The sequence below is a fragment of the Coenobita brevimanus genome, chromosome 91 (assembly GCF_032717465.1).
Source record: "Coenobita brevimanus isolate Jiangsu-jjx chromosome 91, ASM3271746v2, whole genome shotgun sequence".
Lineage (NCBI taxonomy): Eukaryota > Metazoa > Arthropoda > Malacostraca > Decapoda > Coenobitidae > Coenobita > Coenobita brevimanus.
The window spans coordinates 11,846,911-11,864,749 of NC_137044.1; the positions used below are offsets into that span (position 1 = coordinate 11,846,911).

Below are 17,839 nucleotides of genomic sequence, written 5' to 3' on the forward strand. Positions count from 1 at the left end.
TAAAATGTATACAGTACCCCCGGATCCAGTACGGTATTTTTGTCAGACAATACTACTGTACTGGACTAAATCCGTACTGGACAAACAGCAGACCGTATGGGAAAAATAAATAATGTCAGACAAGTCATGAAAAAGTCCCCCCAAAATTAAACTAAACTACATTTTGACACAACAAAGATTTTACCAATCTTTAACCCCATAACCGCGGGGCGTCACTTTCGTGACGCTTGGGAGCAAGGGATCATACCGCGGGGCGTCGCTTTCGACAGAGTATGGCACCATTCCCTGCTGTCCAAACTCCCTTGCTATGGACTAACGTCGTTTGTTCCTTTGATTTCTTCATATCTTAGTGACAGGAAAATAAGAGTAAAAGTAGATGATGTATATTCGAATTTCCACTCAATTAACGCCGGCGTGCCGCAGGGATCAGTTCTGGCGCCAACCCTATTTCTGGTTCATATTAATGATCTCTTATCTGTCACTCACAATCCCATTCACTCATATGCAGATGACTCAACACTACATAGTTCATTCACACTCAGACATCCATTTACAAAGTCTAATATCTCTACTTCTCAACTCAGTACAGCCATCTCCATAAATTAAGATCTATCTGCAATCAGTGAATGGGGACAAAACAACCTTGTCTCTTTTAATGCTAGTAACACTAAATATATACAGTTTACTAATAGACAGATATTGCCAGATTCGTACATTATCTTCAGTGCTACTAATATTCCCATCTCCAATGTTATGAATGCTATGAATGTTTTGAGAGTAAGCGATAGGATATTGGTAGTGAAAATTCTGTTGGGAAGAAAGATAGCTGTGATTATATCGGCATATGCTCCACAGGCAGGATTGGATGAATCAGAGAAAGATAGATTCTGGGATGATTTAATACGTGTAGTGGGTGGTATGCGGGATGATGAGATAGTGATTTTGGGAGGGGACTTAAATGGTCATGTAGGTGAAGCAGCACAAGGTTATGAAGGAGTGCATGGGGGATGTGCATATGGTCTAAGGAATGCAGAAGGGGAAAGGATACTCGAGTTTGGGGAGGCAATGGACATGATTGTGTGCAACACATATTTTAGGAAAAGAGACAGTAGGTTAATTACGTATGAGTCTGGGGGAAATAGCAGTCAGATAGATTATTTTCTGGTTAGGAGGGCCGATAGGAGGTTAGTGAGGGATGTTAAAGTTATAGGAAGTGAGGAGTGTGTGCAGCAGCACAAACTATTGATTTGTGATATGGTACTTAAAGAACAAGTGATGAAAAAGAGGACTTATGTACCTAGGAGGAAAATATGGAAGCTGAAAAACCAAGTAGTAAGGGATGCCTTCTATAGCGAGTTGAGGAGAGTGGTGGCTGAACAGGGAACTGTAGACAGAGTCGTTAATGAACAGTACAGAGCCCTCAAGAACAATTTCTTGAGAGTTACTGATGTAACATGCGGCTGGACAAGAGGACCACCAAGACATAACGTAACTTGGTGGTGGGATGAGGGTGTAGAAGCTGCAATTAAGGAGAAAAGAAGGCTTTTCCGGGAATGGAAGAAGGGTGGTAGCAAAGAGGAATATTTGGCTGCCAAGTGTAGGGCTAGGAGAGAGGTATACAGGGCAAAGTCTGAGTCACAGAGACAATTACTTGATAACCTAAATCATGGGGAAAGGAAAAATATATTTAGGGTGGCAGGTCAGATGAAGAGGGATAATCGGGATATCATAGGTGAGCAGTGTGTGAAGAATGATGAAGGAAGGGTAGTGGTGAACAGTGAGGATATTAAAGATGCATGGAGAGAGCATTATAACCGGTTGTTGAATGAGGAGTTTGACTGGGACAGGGAAGGTTTGGAGCCAGCAGATCCAGTGTCTGGCCCTTGGCCTTTGATTGATACTGCTACTGTGAATGAGGCAATAGGCAGGATGAGGGTGGGGAAGGCAGCAGGTGTGTCTGGGTTGACTGCCGAAATGTTGAAGGCCTCAGGCGATATAGGGGTGAGTTTAGTCACTGACCTGATAAACAGGATTATTTATGAGTGTGTTGTCCCAGATGATTGGCTGAAGAGTGTAATTGTAAATGTGTATAAAGGGAAGGGTGATGCCCTGGAAAGAGGAAATTATAGAGGTATAAAGCTTTTAGATCAGATAATGAAGGTAATGGAGAGAGTTTTAGAAGGTATGATTAGAGAAAGAGTGAATATTGATGAGATGCAGTTTGGGTTTATGCCAGGTAGGGGGACCACTGATGCCATATTCATTGTTCGACAGCTTCAGGAAAAATATATTGGTAGGAGAAGGGATCTTTATTTTGTTTTTGTTGATTTGGAAAAGGCCTTTGACAGGGTCCTAGAGAGGTGGTGAAGTGGGCAATGAGAAAGCTTGGCTTGGAGGAGTGGCTGGTTAGGGTGGTTATGGCTATGTATGTGGGTGCTCACACCCAGGTGAGAGTGAATGGAGATTTGAGTGATGAGTTTTCCGTGAATGTTGGTGTGCATCAGGGGTCAGTCTTGAGTCCCGTATTGTTTATCATGGTACTTGAAGCCCTTTCACGTGACTTTAGAAACGGACTCCCGTGGGAGTTGTTGTATGCTGATGATTTGGTGTTGATTGCAGAGAATGAAAGGGAGGCGGAGGAAAGGTTTAGGAAGTGGAGAGATGGTATGGGGCAAAAGGGTTTAAGGGTAAATGCAGATAAAACAAAATTGATGATATCTAGGGTTGGTGGCGGTACGGTCAAAGACGAGGGAGAGTGGCCATGTGCAGTTTGCCACAAGGGCGTGGGAAGTAATTCCATCTTGTGCAGTGTGTGTGATAAATGGGTTCATAAGAGATGTAGTGGTATCAGAGGTAGACTGCGAGATAATGCTGATTTTATGTGTACGGCGTGCCGGGGTGAGCAGGTGGAGATCGTCAGACGTGAAAGGATTGAACTTGCTGGTGAATCTCTTGAGTGTGTGGAAGAGTTTTGTTATTTGGGAGACATGTTGTGTGCTGGAGGTGGGGCTGGAGCTAGCTCTGTGGCTAGGGTGAGAAGTGGTTGGAAGAAGTTCAGGGAGCTCTTGCCTCTCCTGACATTGAGAGGGCTCTCCCTACGTGCTAAGGGGTCTTTGTATGCAGCATGTGTTAGGAGTGTAATGCTGTATGGTAGTGAGACCTGGGCAGTGAAGGAGGAAGACATTCGCCGGCTCAGATGTACTGAAATGACAATGATTAGGTGGATGTGCAGTGCGTCCCTGCGTCCAAGGCCTGGAGGGGTTGGGTTTACAATGGAAGAGTTGAGAGGTAGGATGGAACTGGAGTGTATTGATGTTGTGATGAGGAGAGGTAGATTGAGGTGGTTTGGACATGTGGAGAGGATGGGGGATGATAATTGGGTGAGGAAGGTGAGAAGTGTTAATATTGGGGGTGGGGTTGTGAGGGGTAGACCGAGAAAGACATGGGACGAGGTCATTAAGTGTGACCTTAGGGTTAAGGGACTGAACAGGGAGGCTGCAATGGATCGTGCAGCGTGGAGAGCCACCATTAGGTGACCAAGGCCGACACATGCAAGCATGTTGGAGCCTTTAAAAACGAAAACGAAACGAAACAAAAGTATTGAAATTCTTGGTGTCTCACTTAACAGTGCCCTCAGCTGGACCTCTCATGTCAGATCACTTGCTAAAACCGCCTCAAAGAAACTTGGATTATTGTACAGAGTCCGTAACTTCTTCGCCGATGAGCAGTTAGCTATAATTTATAAGAGTCATGTGCGCTCTCAGCTTGAATATTGCTCACCCTTGTGGAATGGTTGTGGAGAGGTTGCATTAAGACAACTAGACAAAATTCAGAATAAAGCTGTTAGAATCATTAACAACCCTGCCATTACATATAAACTACCTTCCCTGCAAGTAAGAAGGAATGTTGCCTCCCTTGCATTATTTTACAGATATTTTTTTTGGCAAATGCTCAGACGAAGTTGCGTCCATGGTGCCACCTCTCCATGCCTTCCCTCGTGCTACACGGGCATCTGGTAGCGCTCATGACTGGAATGTCACTCAACCATATTGCAGAACTTCTGCCTATCAGAATTCTTTCATTCCCCGAACTGCATCTCTCTGGAACTCGCTTCCCCAGAGTTGTTTTCCTCCAAATTTCAACCTACAACTGTCCAAGTCTAACTGTTACAGATATTTTGTGAACAGAGGACACCAGTAATCTGGTGTATGGATAATTTTTTTTTCTCCATTTGTTTTTCCTTCCTCCGTTCTGTTATTAAAAAAAAAAAAAAAAAAAAAAAAAAAAAATTTGAATTCACCCGAGCTTCCAAGTGGGGGCTTGTATCATCTATCAGTACTGCCAATGTCCAACACTAGTCAGCACTCCTAATCTCATCTGTACTCCCATCCATTGTTGACAATTTAGCCATTTCTCCCCGTTCTTGACTCCCCTCCCTACCCCCCCTCCATTACTCTAACCTCTCGCCTGCCCAGCCGTGCTACGCTAAGTAAATCTTCCCTGGAATTTTTCACTGATTTCATCCATTGAAATAAGCCCTATGCCCTATTCTAATACCAAAGGTAAGTGAGAGTGCCATACACCTGGAATTGGCTAATTATCACCTGACAACACCTCACGTGCACTCGTTCGCTAATTTTCGCTGTTTATTTCCCCCTGAAATATGCCGTATGATCTATTTTCGTAATAAATATATATACAGTATAAGGAGGGAAGGGAGAAGCCTAGGTGATATTTACATTCACCTGGAACTACCTAATTTATAATGTATTGTCTAGATTTCCTGCCAATCATTTCACTGCTATAAAATAGCTGTGTCAAGAGCTAATGTTGGTAGTAATGAATTTCCCTAGGTAGGCCACCACCCCGGCCTACCCTTTTCAGTTCACTCTCATCTTCCGAAGTGGAGGTACGTCTGTTCGCTCTTGCTAGCTTCAGGGACTTTTCACCCCCATGCAAAGGGCCCTGTGACCTTTACCCCCTACTAAACCTCGTGTGGAAAGAGGTAAAGGGCTGACAATTGATAAAAGAGTGACTACGATCTTTCTGTTGAGTAAAACAGTGCAAGTGGAATTGTAAATAATGTGTAAACAGCAAGTGAAAGTAATGAATGTAAACATACGTAAACAGTGGAAAATAGTTTTATAAGTTACTTCAAGTGACAGTGCATAACACAGTGTAAATAAAATAGAAATGTAAATAACATAAATAAAATAGAGAACGTAAATAGAAATGTAAATGAGTAGTATTATAAGAATACGAGTATACATCCTAGGAGTAATGAAAGTGAAAGTTTCACTCTAGCATGTCTGAATACTATGAGTTTTGAGAGTGAAGGTGAAAGTGACATTCACTCTCAATGCTAGTATACAGGACGAGAAAGTGAATGCTACGTATTTTACTGAAAGAAATTGAATCTCTGCAGTGACAATAAACTAATACTACTGAAGGAAACGTATGGATAAAGACTGTAGATATATATAAGTGTTATATAGTAATAGAAATATAAAGTGTGAGGGGTTTTATGAATAATAAATGACAGAGTACCAAGAGCGAACTAGCGCAAGTGCGACGGTCAGACGAGCTCGTAATTTTCATTTCTTTCACAGTGTTTATTTTTTTGGAGTATGGATCCCAAACTACTTGAAAATCATAGAGTAGTGTTTATAGTGTTAATATCTGGCTGTGGTAATCATATTACGGGTTGTCGGTAAGTGTAAAGTGGAGACTTCGTTACCCAACTTCAGAGGTCTCCACAAGTCCTACTGTAACCGACGAAGGCTCAACAAACATTCCAGGAGAAAGCTGAAGGTATGTGCCATAAGCATATGTAATTCTAATATTCTAGGACTAATAACTGATATTTGGCAAATTTTTTTGAGAGTCTGTCGGAGCCCGAATAACCCTGCGGCACACGCAAAACATTGGTAAACATGCCTGCGGTGTAGAGGTTAAGGCGAGTGGTGATGGGCTTGGGAGGGGAAGGGGGAGGGGTTTCCGAGGCTGTAGGAGTTCCTACTGACCCCCTGGAAGAGGACCTTCAGGATCCTGAGGAGACATCTCTGCCTCAATTTCCCTCATAAATCCCTCATAGTCACACACTGACGCTTCATCGTCGTCATCAGGGGGAAGTGCTTCTGCTCCTGTCTGTTGTTGAGGTTCCCCCAAGGCTCTCCTCTCATCATCTCATGTCACGAGTCACGAGGAAGGCATGCTGGGCAGGTGCAGCAGTACTAGGGAAACGTTCCTCTGTGTTGGCCATCTTCCCGTGTGCGCGTGGGTAGTAGTACTGGACGCAGCACGTCAGTACGAGAGAAGAACTCCTAGGACTTGGCCCGTTTTGCTCGGCTGATCCGTACTAGCCCAACAAATCCATCCTACAGTAATAAATTATTTTATTTATTTATTTATTTATTTTTTGTTAACCGTACTGGACGCAAATAGTATTGGACAAACGCTTACTGGACGCGAGAGTACTGTATATATATAATATATATATATATATATATATATATATATATATATCATCATCATAATCATCTGGACTTCCTTTCCCCCCCTGGGGCAGGGTGAGGAGCTGCAACGTCCAGACAGCCTAAGTTTGCGCAGTTCATTGGGCCACTCTTTCATTCACTCATTGTTCAAGCCATCAAAATCCCAGCTTCATCAGATAGACCAAAAAAATTTCACCGTGTTCTGTAGCTTCACATATACGTAGGGTGCCAAATCCCTGGTTATGCGCTTCTTCGCACAGAATCCATACAGCCAGCTGGGTCTCTTGTCAGTCCCTTAACCTCACCAACTTCTTCCCCTAAAGTTCCATCCTTACTCATCACACTACCTAAGTACTTGAATGCACTCACACTCTCCATATCCTCACCATCCAACCTCACTGTACATTCTGTGACTTCATTCCTCTCAAACACCATAACTTTACTTTTGTTTACATTAACTTTCAGCTTCCTCCTCCTACACACTGTCGCAATTTCATTCACAAAACCTTGCAACTCCCATTCATCTTCACTCAACAATACTGTATCATCAGCAAACAGCAACACCGGAAGCTTCCAAATCTCACTCTCATTCATTAGAGCCACCCCCACATCCACTGCCCTGCCCTGCACCTCCTTTACAACTCCATCCATGTATATATTAAACAACCATGGAGACATCACACAACCCTGTTTCAGTCCCACATTGAGATAAAAAAATTCACTCGTCTCACCCACCACTCGCACCGTAGCCCTAGCTCCTTCGTACATACTCTTCACAGCATTCAACAATTTCCCATCCACTCCATATATTCTTAATACCTTCCACATACCTTGCCTATCTATTCTGTCATAAGCTTTCTCCAAGTCCATGAAAGCAGCATACACTTTCTTTCCCTTCTCTAGATACTTCTCCACTAAACATCTTAGAACAAATATCTGATCTACACACCCTTTCCCTTCCTAAATCCCCCTTGTTCTTCTCCAACTGGCTTCTCTGTCATATGCCTAACCGTATCAATGAGTATTCTACCATATATTTTACCAGTCACACTAAGAAGGCAAATACCCCTGTGGTTACCATATACTTCTCTCTCCCCTTTTCCTTTATATAAAGGAACAATTATACCTGATTTCCAGTCCTCTGGAACCCTTCCCTCTTCCCAAGCCAATCTACAGAACTTCCATATCCATTCCACAACAATCTCACCTCCATACCTCAGCATTTCACCACACACTCCATCAATTCCTGGGTCCTTCCCCAACTTGATCTTCTTCATTGCTTCCACTACTTCCGTCCTACTGATCTCTTCTTCCCTCCTCTCATCTCTCCTTCTCCCAGCCATTCCCCAGCCACTTATACTCGCACTGCTGTCACTCTCTACATTCAACAAATCCTCAAAGTGCTCCTTTCATCTCCTCAATTTCTCTCTCTTCTCCACCAGCAATCTATTATTCCTATCTTTTACTCCCCTACTATTTCCCCTTTCACACTGCCTTACTTTCTTTACCTCCTTCCAAAACAATTTCTTACTCTCCCTCCATTTCACACTCAGATTCCTCTCAAACTCTTCATCCTCTTTCTTCTTACTTTCCTTCACCAGTCCCTTCACCTCCCTTCTCCTACTCACATATACCTCTCTCTTCTCTCTCTCATCTTCTCCCCTACCTCTACTCACTAACCATTCACCATATGCCGTCTTCTTTTGTTCCACAGCTCGTTTCACCTCATCATTCCACCATGCTGTCCCTTGCACACCCTTGCATCTCCTCCTCACTCCACAAACCACCTCACACGCTGCACCTATCTCTTCCGTAAATATCTTACATACGTCTTCCACCCCTTCCATCTGCTCTAGCTCATACCTTCCCAATCTTTCTTCCACTATGCTCTTATACTCTGCCATTTTCTCACTATCGTGCAACTTCTACACTCTTCTTATAGGAGCTGTTTCCTCCTGTCTTCCCCTTCGTCTCCTCAACCATTTTCATTGCAGCTTCACCCGTATATATACTAATATACTAATATATATATATATATATATATATATATATATATATATATATATATATATATATATATATATATATATATATATATATATATATATATATACACACACTCTCTCTCTCTCTCCTGTATGTATGTACTGTATATATCCATCTATCCATCATCCAAACCTATATAATATATATATATATATATATATACACATACTCTCTCTCTCTCTCCTGTATGTATGTACTGTATATATCCATCTATCCATCATCCAAACCTATGTTGCCCCTTGAGGAGCGTAGGAGCCTGGGACGAGGCAAGTTGGTCCTGACATTCAAGATGAGTGTGACCAGCTTCACTCATCCCTGAGTGGCATTATGTGAGCAATAAACCCAAACCTCCCCTTGGAGATAAAATTTCACTGGCTCAATCCAACTGGAGTGCCTTAATTACTAAACCACCAGGCACCCTAATTTGGTTATATGGTTACCACCCAGCATGTTAAATGTTTCCTGGTGTATAGGAAGCCATTTGGCTTGTCACTCAGTGTAGAGTCAGCTGTAGGCAGAAGGAAGAGGACAGAATGAAGAAAAGAAAGATAGAAGAGGGAGTGTAAAGACACCAGTAGGCAGAAGGAAGAGGAAAGAATGAAAGAAAGACAGAAGATGAAGGAAGGAAGAGAGGAAAGGGCAGACACCCAAAGCAGCACTACATCAATTAAGTGGATGGTAAATGCCCCCACCTACCATCTACTTTATATATATATATATATATATATATATATATATATATATATATATTATATATATATATTTTTTTTTTTCACACAGGTTGGAAAGGAGAGAGTACTAGGTTTTGACCCATGTTGTGTGAGTTACTTCAGTAAAGGGGAATACCTGCTGGTGGGAGGATCAGGCAAAAGCTGCCTTCTGTACACCAGAGAGGGGGTGAAACTAGGCACTATTGGAGAACAAGCATCATGGGTCTGGTGTTGTGCAGCACGGCCAGACTCAAACTTTGTGGTAAGACAGTTTTTTTTTGTGTCTAGTATTGCTCAGTGTGAATTGTTCCTTACTGCAAAGTTTGCATAATTATCTTTTTTTTTCTTTACCTTTATCATTTTCATCTTATCCCAATCACCTGTAAAGAAAGGATTATCCATGCATGTGGATGTATCACAAAGACAGTTAGCCAGGGTGAAGTTATGCAGGTGGTTATTAATTCATACAAATACTGTACTGGGTACAATATTTTAGGGTCAGCTTATGTACAAAGTGAATTTTTTTTAAATTGAATATGGTCCAGGGACAGGTTTATGTAGCTGTATTGTCATTATGGTGTAAGGGAACCTTTTTTACATGTTACTGAAGTTTGGCAAGTTGGATCACAAGACAAGAAGAAATCTACAGAATAAAATAACCTTGACTTTGCTAACCTGAAAAACATCACGGTAGTGTTATATATCTGTCCAGGATTAAGTATTATTTAAAGTAGGGCGAGAGTAACCAGTAAGACAAACAGGAAAGATGTGGTTACAGTAGAGAATACTATTTAAAATACACACCTTGACCAGTGTGTAAAAGTAGTTTTTAATTATTTTATGTTTTTAATGTAACACAGTGACTTCTGCCACTTCCATCTCTGAACCAAGGCTTAAATTTCCAGGCAATTGGTTGCCAGGATGGAACCATCGCATATTACCAGTTGGTGTTTTCTACTGTACATGGCTTATATAAGGAACGTTATGCCTTCAGGGAGAATATGACTGATGTGATTATTCAGCATCTCATCACGGAGCAGAAAGTCAGGATCAAGTGCAGAGATTTGGTTAAAAAGATTGCCATCTATAAGCATCGTTTAGCAGTAAGTTCTGTTGATATTCTCATCATGTTCATTTCCACAAAAAAATGTATAGAAGTATTGCCTTTTGTATGATGATATATCAGTTGTATAGTATGTTAATATTTGAATTCATAAATTCATGTACAGTATAGTTTTTGTTTTGTGCATGTACGACACTGAGTGAACGAGGTCTGTTCAGAAAGTGTCCAACCTTAGGCTCTAAAAAAAATAAATAACTAATATGTTGAGCTAGGACACTAACCCTCTTCTCAAAGTAGGCAGCTTCTGACTTGACACATGTAACCCACCATTCTTTTCACTGCCTGAAACATTTTTCAAAGCCAGTTTTCAAGATATCCTGCAGATGCTTCATCTCATTTGTCATAATCTCTTCTCACGTCTGAAATTGGGAACCCTCGAGCGGAGGTTTGTGCTTGGGGAATAACCAGAAGCTGCATGGAGCCATGTCTATCGAGTAGGGAGCCTGCTGGACCTGCGGGATGTTGTTCTTGGCCAAAAATTCCTGAATCAGTTGAGAAGAGTGGTCAGGTGCATTGTCATGGTGCAGCTTCCAACTTGCTGCTTTCCGTAGGTCTGGTCTCTTCCGCTGAACTGCGTTACGAAGATGACAGATAACGTCGAGGATGTTTGTTGACAGTTTGACCTGGTATGTATTCATGATGCACAGCACCACAGTAATTGGAAAAAATTGTCAACATGCGGCATTTCACCTTGCTGTGGACCTGTTGTGCTTTTCTTGACCGGGGTGACCCTGCATGCTTCAACTGGGACAACTGTGCGGTGGTTTCTGGATTGTGCCTGTACACTCAAGTCTCATCTCCAGTGATAACAGTCTTCAGAAAGTCTGGATTGTGGTTTGCACACCAACGTCTTGAGCAACGTTCATCCAAGAGAAGAGACCATGATGAATGTGATAAAGCAGCTGCAGGAGATACCGAAAACCTACTTTGAAAAATGTTTCAGGCAGTGAAAAGAACGCTGGACTATGTGTGTCAAGTCAGAAGAGGCCTACTTTGAGGAGGATTAATGTTCTAGCTCAACAGGTTAACTTTTTATTTTTTTTAGAGTCTAAGGTCGGTTACTGTCTGAGCAGACCTCATAGTATAATGTTTCAGACACACTACTACACAGTGCATGATTTTAGTAGTTTTCATCATTATCTCCAAAACCTTGCTCCCTTCTTGGAATCCTGTGACATGGGATGGCCATAACAGAACTGCCTTCAAGCTATTTTGTCCTCCAGGATAACACCTAGGGTGGGCAACTGTGATAGTCTGGATGATGGAGCAACCTGGTATCCCATGATAGTGGGTGAATAACCCACTAGAGACATGAAGGTCTAAGTTTTGGAGATGAACACCATGGTTAAGATAAGCTCCTCATAGCATCTGCCTTTATCTTATTCTTTACCTTTTGAGCTTAAAACACTCATCTCATTCTTCCTTCTCCATGACCATTATACTGCTTTACTGTTTTCCATACCACATATGATCTACCTCTTGCTGCATTACCTGCAGTTTCTTTTTCAGAGACATTCTTTGACACCCTGTCTATGTATTTTTGAATATGTCAGTGTCACCTTGATGTTTGGATAAAAAGAAAACATCCCTGTCAGACAGGAAGAACACTGTACAGTTGAGTATGAATCCATTTTGCTACATTTTTTTAGTGGTAGGCTGGGATGCTCATCCACTCACTCGATGTAGTGTTGCTCTCGGGTGCCTGCCCTTTCATCTCGTCCTTCCTTCTTGTCTTCATTCCTCTTGTGTCTTTTCTTCATTCTTTCCTCTTCCTTCTGTCTATAGGTGACGCTACACTGAGCGACAAACCAAATGGTTTCCTGTACACCAGGGAACCATTTACCACACTGGGTGGTAACCATACAACCAGATTGTGGCAGTTAGTGGTTTAGTGGGTAATTAAGTTGCTCCTATTGGATTGAGCCAATGCAGGTTTATATCTAAGGGGTGGTTGGGGTTTATTGCTCACGTAATGCCACTCATGGATGAGTGAGGCTGGTCACTCTCATTTTAAATGTCAGGACCTACTTACCTAGCCCCGGGCTCCAACACGCCTCATGGGGCAACACTAGATAAGATGATGAGTGAATGAAATCTTTTATATACCTTTGATCACACCTTTCTCTCGTAGGTGCAGTTGCCAGAGCGGATCATCATCTACGAGCTGTATTCCCAGGATGCGTCCGACATGCACTACCGTGTTAGAGAGAAGATAAATCAGCGTCTTGACTGCAACTTACTTGTTGTCTGCACTAACCACATTGTCCTTTGTCAGGTGAGAATTGAGTGTCAGTTTAGTTGAAAGTAAAGACTGTACAATGGAGGGCAGTGGTATGTAACAGATATGGTATATTGGTATCTTAGAGGAAAGTAGAGAGGCTGTCATGTAGTAAGAAAATGCAGTTAATGTTAATAACTGAAAATATTAAGGTTTTCACTGGCAAGAAAACAGCTGATGTGGAAAAACCAGTGAAATATTATACTTACTCATAGGGCAACACTGGATCCGATGATAAATGAATGAACCACCAGAGAAATTACTACATAATAAGAAGCTAATCATGCCCCTCCATCTTCTAATACAGTAACATTGCTAGTAGATTTCAGTCTTTGTAACCTGACTATTTAAGCATTTTTTGAAAGGGGAAATAAATGGAGGTAGCGTATTGACCGCATGCATATTTATGTTGTATTGATTAGTTCTTTTTTTCTTAAATTTTCTTCCTTTAATGGTGTCAGAGGATCTAGGACCTCTGAAAGGTATATATTTATATCTTGCCAGGACTTTTAAGTACTGTACTGCAATGTGGCCAGTATTGATTTGCATTTTTGTTTTGTGTTGTTTTACTTTTACAGGAGCAATTAAGAGATGAGGGAGCATAAAGTACCGGGTATGGACAGTTAGGATTCTGAAGGGCCTAAGGCATTAAATCCTTCAAGCAAGTAAATGGAGAGCAGCTGTTTTTCTGAAACTTGCCATTTTGTGTGTCTATTTGTTTTTGGGCTAACAACCTTTGTAGTGCTCAGTTTAAATATGAAGAACTACCCTATGATTGTATTTAACTGAGAAGTTTTATAAGATTTTGTTTTTAAAATATTCCAACAATTTTTGGGCCTTTGATTTTTGTCCATAATCATGATAATTAGGCAGTACTATCTTTGGAATACAGGAGAAGCGTCTACAGTGCCTCAACTTTAGTGGAGGAAAGGAGCGAGAGTGGCAAATGGATTCTCTCATTCGTTATATTAAAGTTGTAGGTGGTCCAGCCAACAGGGAGGGGCTCCTTCTTGGACTCAAGAATGGACAGGTACAGTACAGGCATGGTTACTTCTGTAAGGTCATAGAGCAGTGTTTCTTAAAGTGTGGTCCATGAACCCCCAAGGATCTGTGGAATGTTCCAAGGGGTACGCAGGCTAATTTGGTTATCAGATAAATCATATAATAGTATCTGGAAACAATTTAACGACTTTGTAGAATGCAGTGGTATTTGTGATTTGGCAACGCTATACTGGCTACTGCCTGGCTGCGGGCGTGCTGCATGCCATAGTGACTATAGCCTACAAACACCTTTACACTCAAGAGGTAGGGTAGGAGGGAAATCTACTCATAATTAAGGGTCAGCCACATGATTAATTTTAATAAAAGGGATCTGCTGCCCGAGAAAGTTTAAGAACCATTGTCATAGAGGATGAACATGTTTAACCTTTTAGAGTCCTTGATGTGTGGCTTACTGAAATTTAATGTGATGGTCAGTGTGGAGTGTTGGGTTTCCTTTCTTTAAAATGCTGTAATGGCTTACCAGATGAGTGTAATAAACCTAAGATTTGTGCCCTATAAGTTGTGCTATATACTGTTTGATAAATCATATCACAAGGCACTTTCTTGTAACGTATATTTTCAGTACTAAGGGAGGAATATATATTAAACCCTAAAGGAATACCCTGAATGTTATCTGATCACTATGATAATCTTTGTGAGTAGGTTGCTCAGTAGGTACCATCCAATACAAGAATGGTGAAACAGAAAATGGTAACCAAGTGAGAGCCACCCAGAGCCATTTCAGGCTGGACGTTACCTGAAGACACACCTGACCTTGATTAGACCCACAGTTCTTTATCATCATCATCATCCAATCCTACATTGCCCCATGAGGAGTGTAGGAGCCTGGGGCTAGGCAAGCTGGTCCTGACATTTAAGATGACAGTGACCAGCCTCACTCATCTCTGAGTGGCATTACATGAGCAGTAAACCCCAACCACCCCTTGGAAATAAACCTTCACCGGCTCAATCCAATTGGAGCGCCGTAATTACCCACTAAACCACCAGGCGCCAAAATTTGGTTATATGGTTAACACCCAGCGTAGTAAACAGTTCCCTGGTGTACAGGAAACCATTTGGCTTGTCACTCAGTGTACAGTCACCCACAGGCAGAAGGAAGAGGAAAGAATGAAGGAAAGAAAGACAAAAGGGAGTGTAAAGTCACCCGAAGGCAGAAGGACAAGGAAAAAATGAAGGAAAGAAAGACAGAAGAGGATGGAAGAGAGGAAAGGGCAGACACCCGAGAGCAGCACTACATCGAGTGAGTGGATGGTGAGCGCCCCCACCTACCACAAAAAACAAAGCAAAATGAGTGACATAATTTACTTCACTTAATCCCCAATTAACCTCTCACATAGGAAATTGTGATACATATCAAGAAAATCAACAAAATGCTCATCAGGAATTAGTATGCTTTGGTTATCAACAGTTTCTGCATAAAAGAATAGACTCTGGCCAAATACACATGCACATACATTTATGATACTTTATTATGCTGTACGATAGAACCTCCAGATACTTAGGGTTCTGCTGTATACTTGTATAGTGTATAGTGCTGTATATTTTCCCATCTGTGTCAGGATCATGAGCAGTATTTCTGATTTAGAATTTATAACATAAACATAATTATTTTTGAGCCAGGTGCAAATTTAGAAGTGTTTATACTGTATACCGGTATATATTTGTATGTCCTATTTTGCCAGGTGCTGAAAATTTTTCTGGACAATGCATTCCCAGTGCCATTGTTGAAGGTGCCAGCAGCCATCCGTTGTCTTGACCTCAGCAACTCAAGACAAAAGCTGGCTGTGGTTGATGAGCACAGCACCCTCTTAGTCTATGATGTCAAGACATCAGAACTCCTTTACCAGGTCAGTCCTGACATTATCTTATGCATACATGAAATACAATGCATAGTTGAACAGCTGTCATTATAATTATTAATATGTTTTTAACTGGAACTGAGACACAGAAGCAACTGAACTGACAGTTTAGGCTCACAGTCACTACATGTATAATCCTACCCCTAATCATTAACAGTTTTTACTTGATATTTATTGCACTTTGCATGCAGAGGGCACTTGCTTGCTGCAGCTTCATGATGCCACACAATATGGACATTACTGCAATAATCACTGGAAAGTGCATCTTAGATACAGCATGGTATATTTTATTCGTACTACTGCCTGGCAGTTCTCTTCAGTGTAATGGAAACATTTAGAACTGGATAAGTTAGATAATGCCTTCAGCAACTCGATCACTAATAGATATTCTTTCTTCCTTATTAAAATGTGGTAGTAGCCTGAGTAAAATGAAATATACATCATCTTACCGAAGGTATTAAGGCCACGTCATGTAATTTATTCAGGTTAATTTCATCTGATCTTATTCATTGGAAGGAGATTCTTGACCAGAAAATGGTTATAAAGCAATTACAATTAAACTTTTCTAGAGTAAGGCATCACGTAGGTATATTATCATCATCATCTCCATCATCCAATCCTGTGTTGCTCCATGAGGAGCGTAGGAGCAGGTTGGTCCAGACATCTAAGTTGAGAGTGACCCGCCTCACTCATCCCAGAGTGGCATTACGTGAGCAGTAAACCCCAACCACCCCTTGGATATAAACCTGCACTGGCTCAGTTTGATTGGAGTGCCTTAATGACCCACTAAGCCACCAGGTGCCATAAATTGGTTATATGGTTACCACCCAGCATAGTGAATGGTTTCCTGGTGTACAGAAAACCATTTGGCCTGTCACTCGGTGTAGAATCACCAGTAGACAGAAGGAAGAGGAGAAAAAATGAAAGAAAGAAAGACAGAAGGGGAAGGAAGGAAACAAGGAGGGAAGAGAGGAAAGGGCAGTCACCCGAGTGCAGCACTACATTGAGTGAGTGGAGTATTTTATTGTGGTTAATTCCACACCAATTTATTGAGCTGAGAGAGACCTCTTCTTGCCTAAGGTTAAGGGATGGCTGGAGCATTTTAGGATTTTTTTTCAGGGTACTGCTCATGAGGCTGAGCCTGGATTATGGGTCTGTGAATAATGTATTAATTATTCCACTGGGCATCCTGTTGATATCCTCCCATATTTGTTTTTTGTCTTTCTCTGTTTCAGGATACTACTTCACCCCATTGCTAGGCAAGGGTAAGGGTCAGAATGGTGATGATGATACTGTTTTGGTGATGATTCAGCTATTGGTAACACCCTGCCCTTGAGCGGTATTGAGTGTAACCTTTAGCAGTTACCCTTTATATCAGTAGTAACAGTTGTTGCCTCTGTCTTTTGTACTCTTTATGGTTTGCTGATATTTATATTGGTGTTCACTGTAAGTGCATCTGTAATGAGATTTGTGTTATATTGCAGGAGCCCAATGCCAACAGCGTTGCATGGAACACAAGCTGCGAGGATATGCTGTGTTTCTCAGGCAGTAATACACTCAACATTAAAGCCTCAAACTTTCCTACACATCAGCAGAAGCTACAGGTAACCTACACCTTTTAAAAAATTCTCAGAACTATGATTATCAATGAAAAAGTAGCTTTGTTATTTTTTTTTTTTTTTTATTTTTTTTTTTTTTTCAGATCTATATCTTTATAAAGTATTATAAATGTTTATGGTTAAAGCCCTATCATGAATAAGTAGTTGGTATACTAATTTAACCCCTTAACCGCGGTGTTGTTGGGAGTGTGCCGTGCGTGTCCCGCGGGGATATTCGCGCTCCGACTGACTTTTTAGAAATATTTGCCAAAAATCATTTATTAGTCCTAAAATATTATAATTAAATAAGCATATGGCACATACCTTCAGCTTTCTCCTGGGATGTTTGTTGAGCCTTCGTCGTCTACTGTAGGACTTGTGAAGACTTCTGAAGTTGGGTAACGAAGTCTCCACTTTACACTTCCCGATACCCCGTAACATGGTTACCACTGCCTGATAATATAACTACAAACACTATTTTATGAATTTCAAGTAGTTTGGAATCCATATTTCAAAAAAACAAACACTGTGAAAGCAATGTAAATTACGAGCGCATACGAGCTTTCCTCCCGTGCTCGTTCCCCGATGTTATTCTGAGGCAGAGCTGTCATTTATTATTTATAAAAACACTCACACTTTATATTCTTAGTACTTTATTACACTTATTTT

General features: G+C 41.3%; 1 protein-coding gene across 1 annotated transcript in view; it reads left to right on the forward strand.

The window, feature by feature from the left end:
* Positions 1-17,839, forward strand: part of Oseg1 (intraflagellar transport protein Oseg1) — an 86,447-nt gene that overhangs the window by 21,974 nt on the left and 46,634 nt on the right. The window contains exons 8-13 of the mRNA XM_080281834.1: positions 9,321-9,512; positions 10,156-10,353; positions 12,505-12,648; positions 13,544-13,681; positions 15,396-15,560; positions 17,057-17,176. Coding sequence (XP_080137960.1) covers positions 9,321-9,512; positions 10,156-10,353; positions 12,505-12,648; positions 13,544-13,681; positions 15,396-15,560; positions 17,057-17,176 — 957 coding nt within the window. The remainder of the gene's footprint in view (positions 1-9,320; positions 9,513-10,155; positions 10,354-12,504; positions 12,649-13,543; positions 13,682-15,395; positions 15,561-17,056; positions 17,177-17,839) is intronic.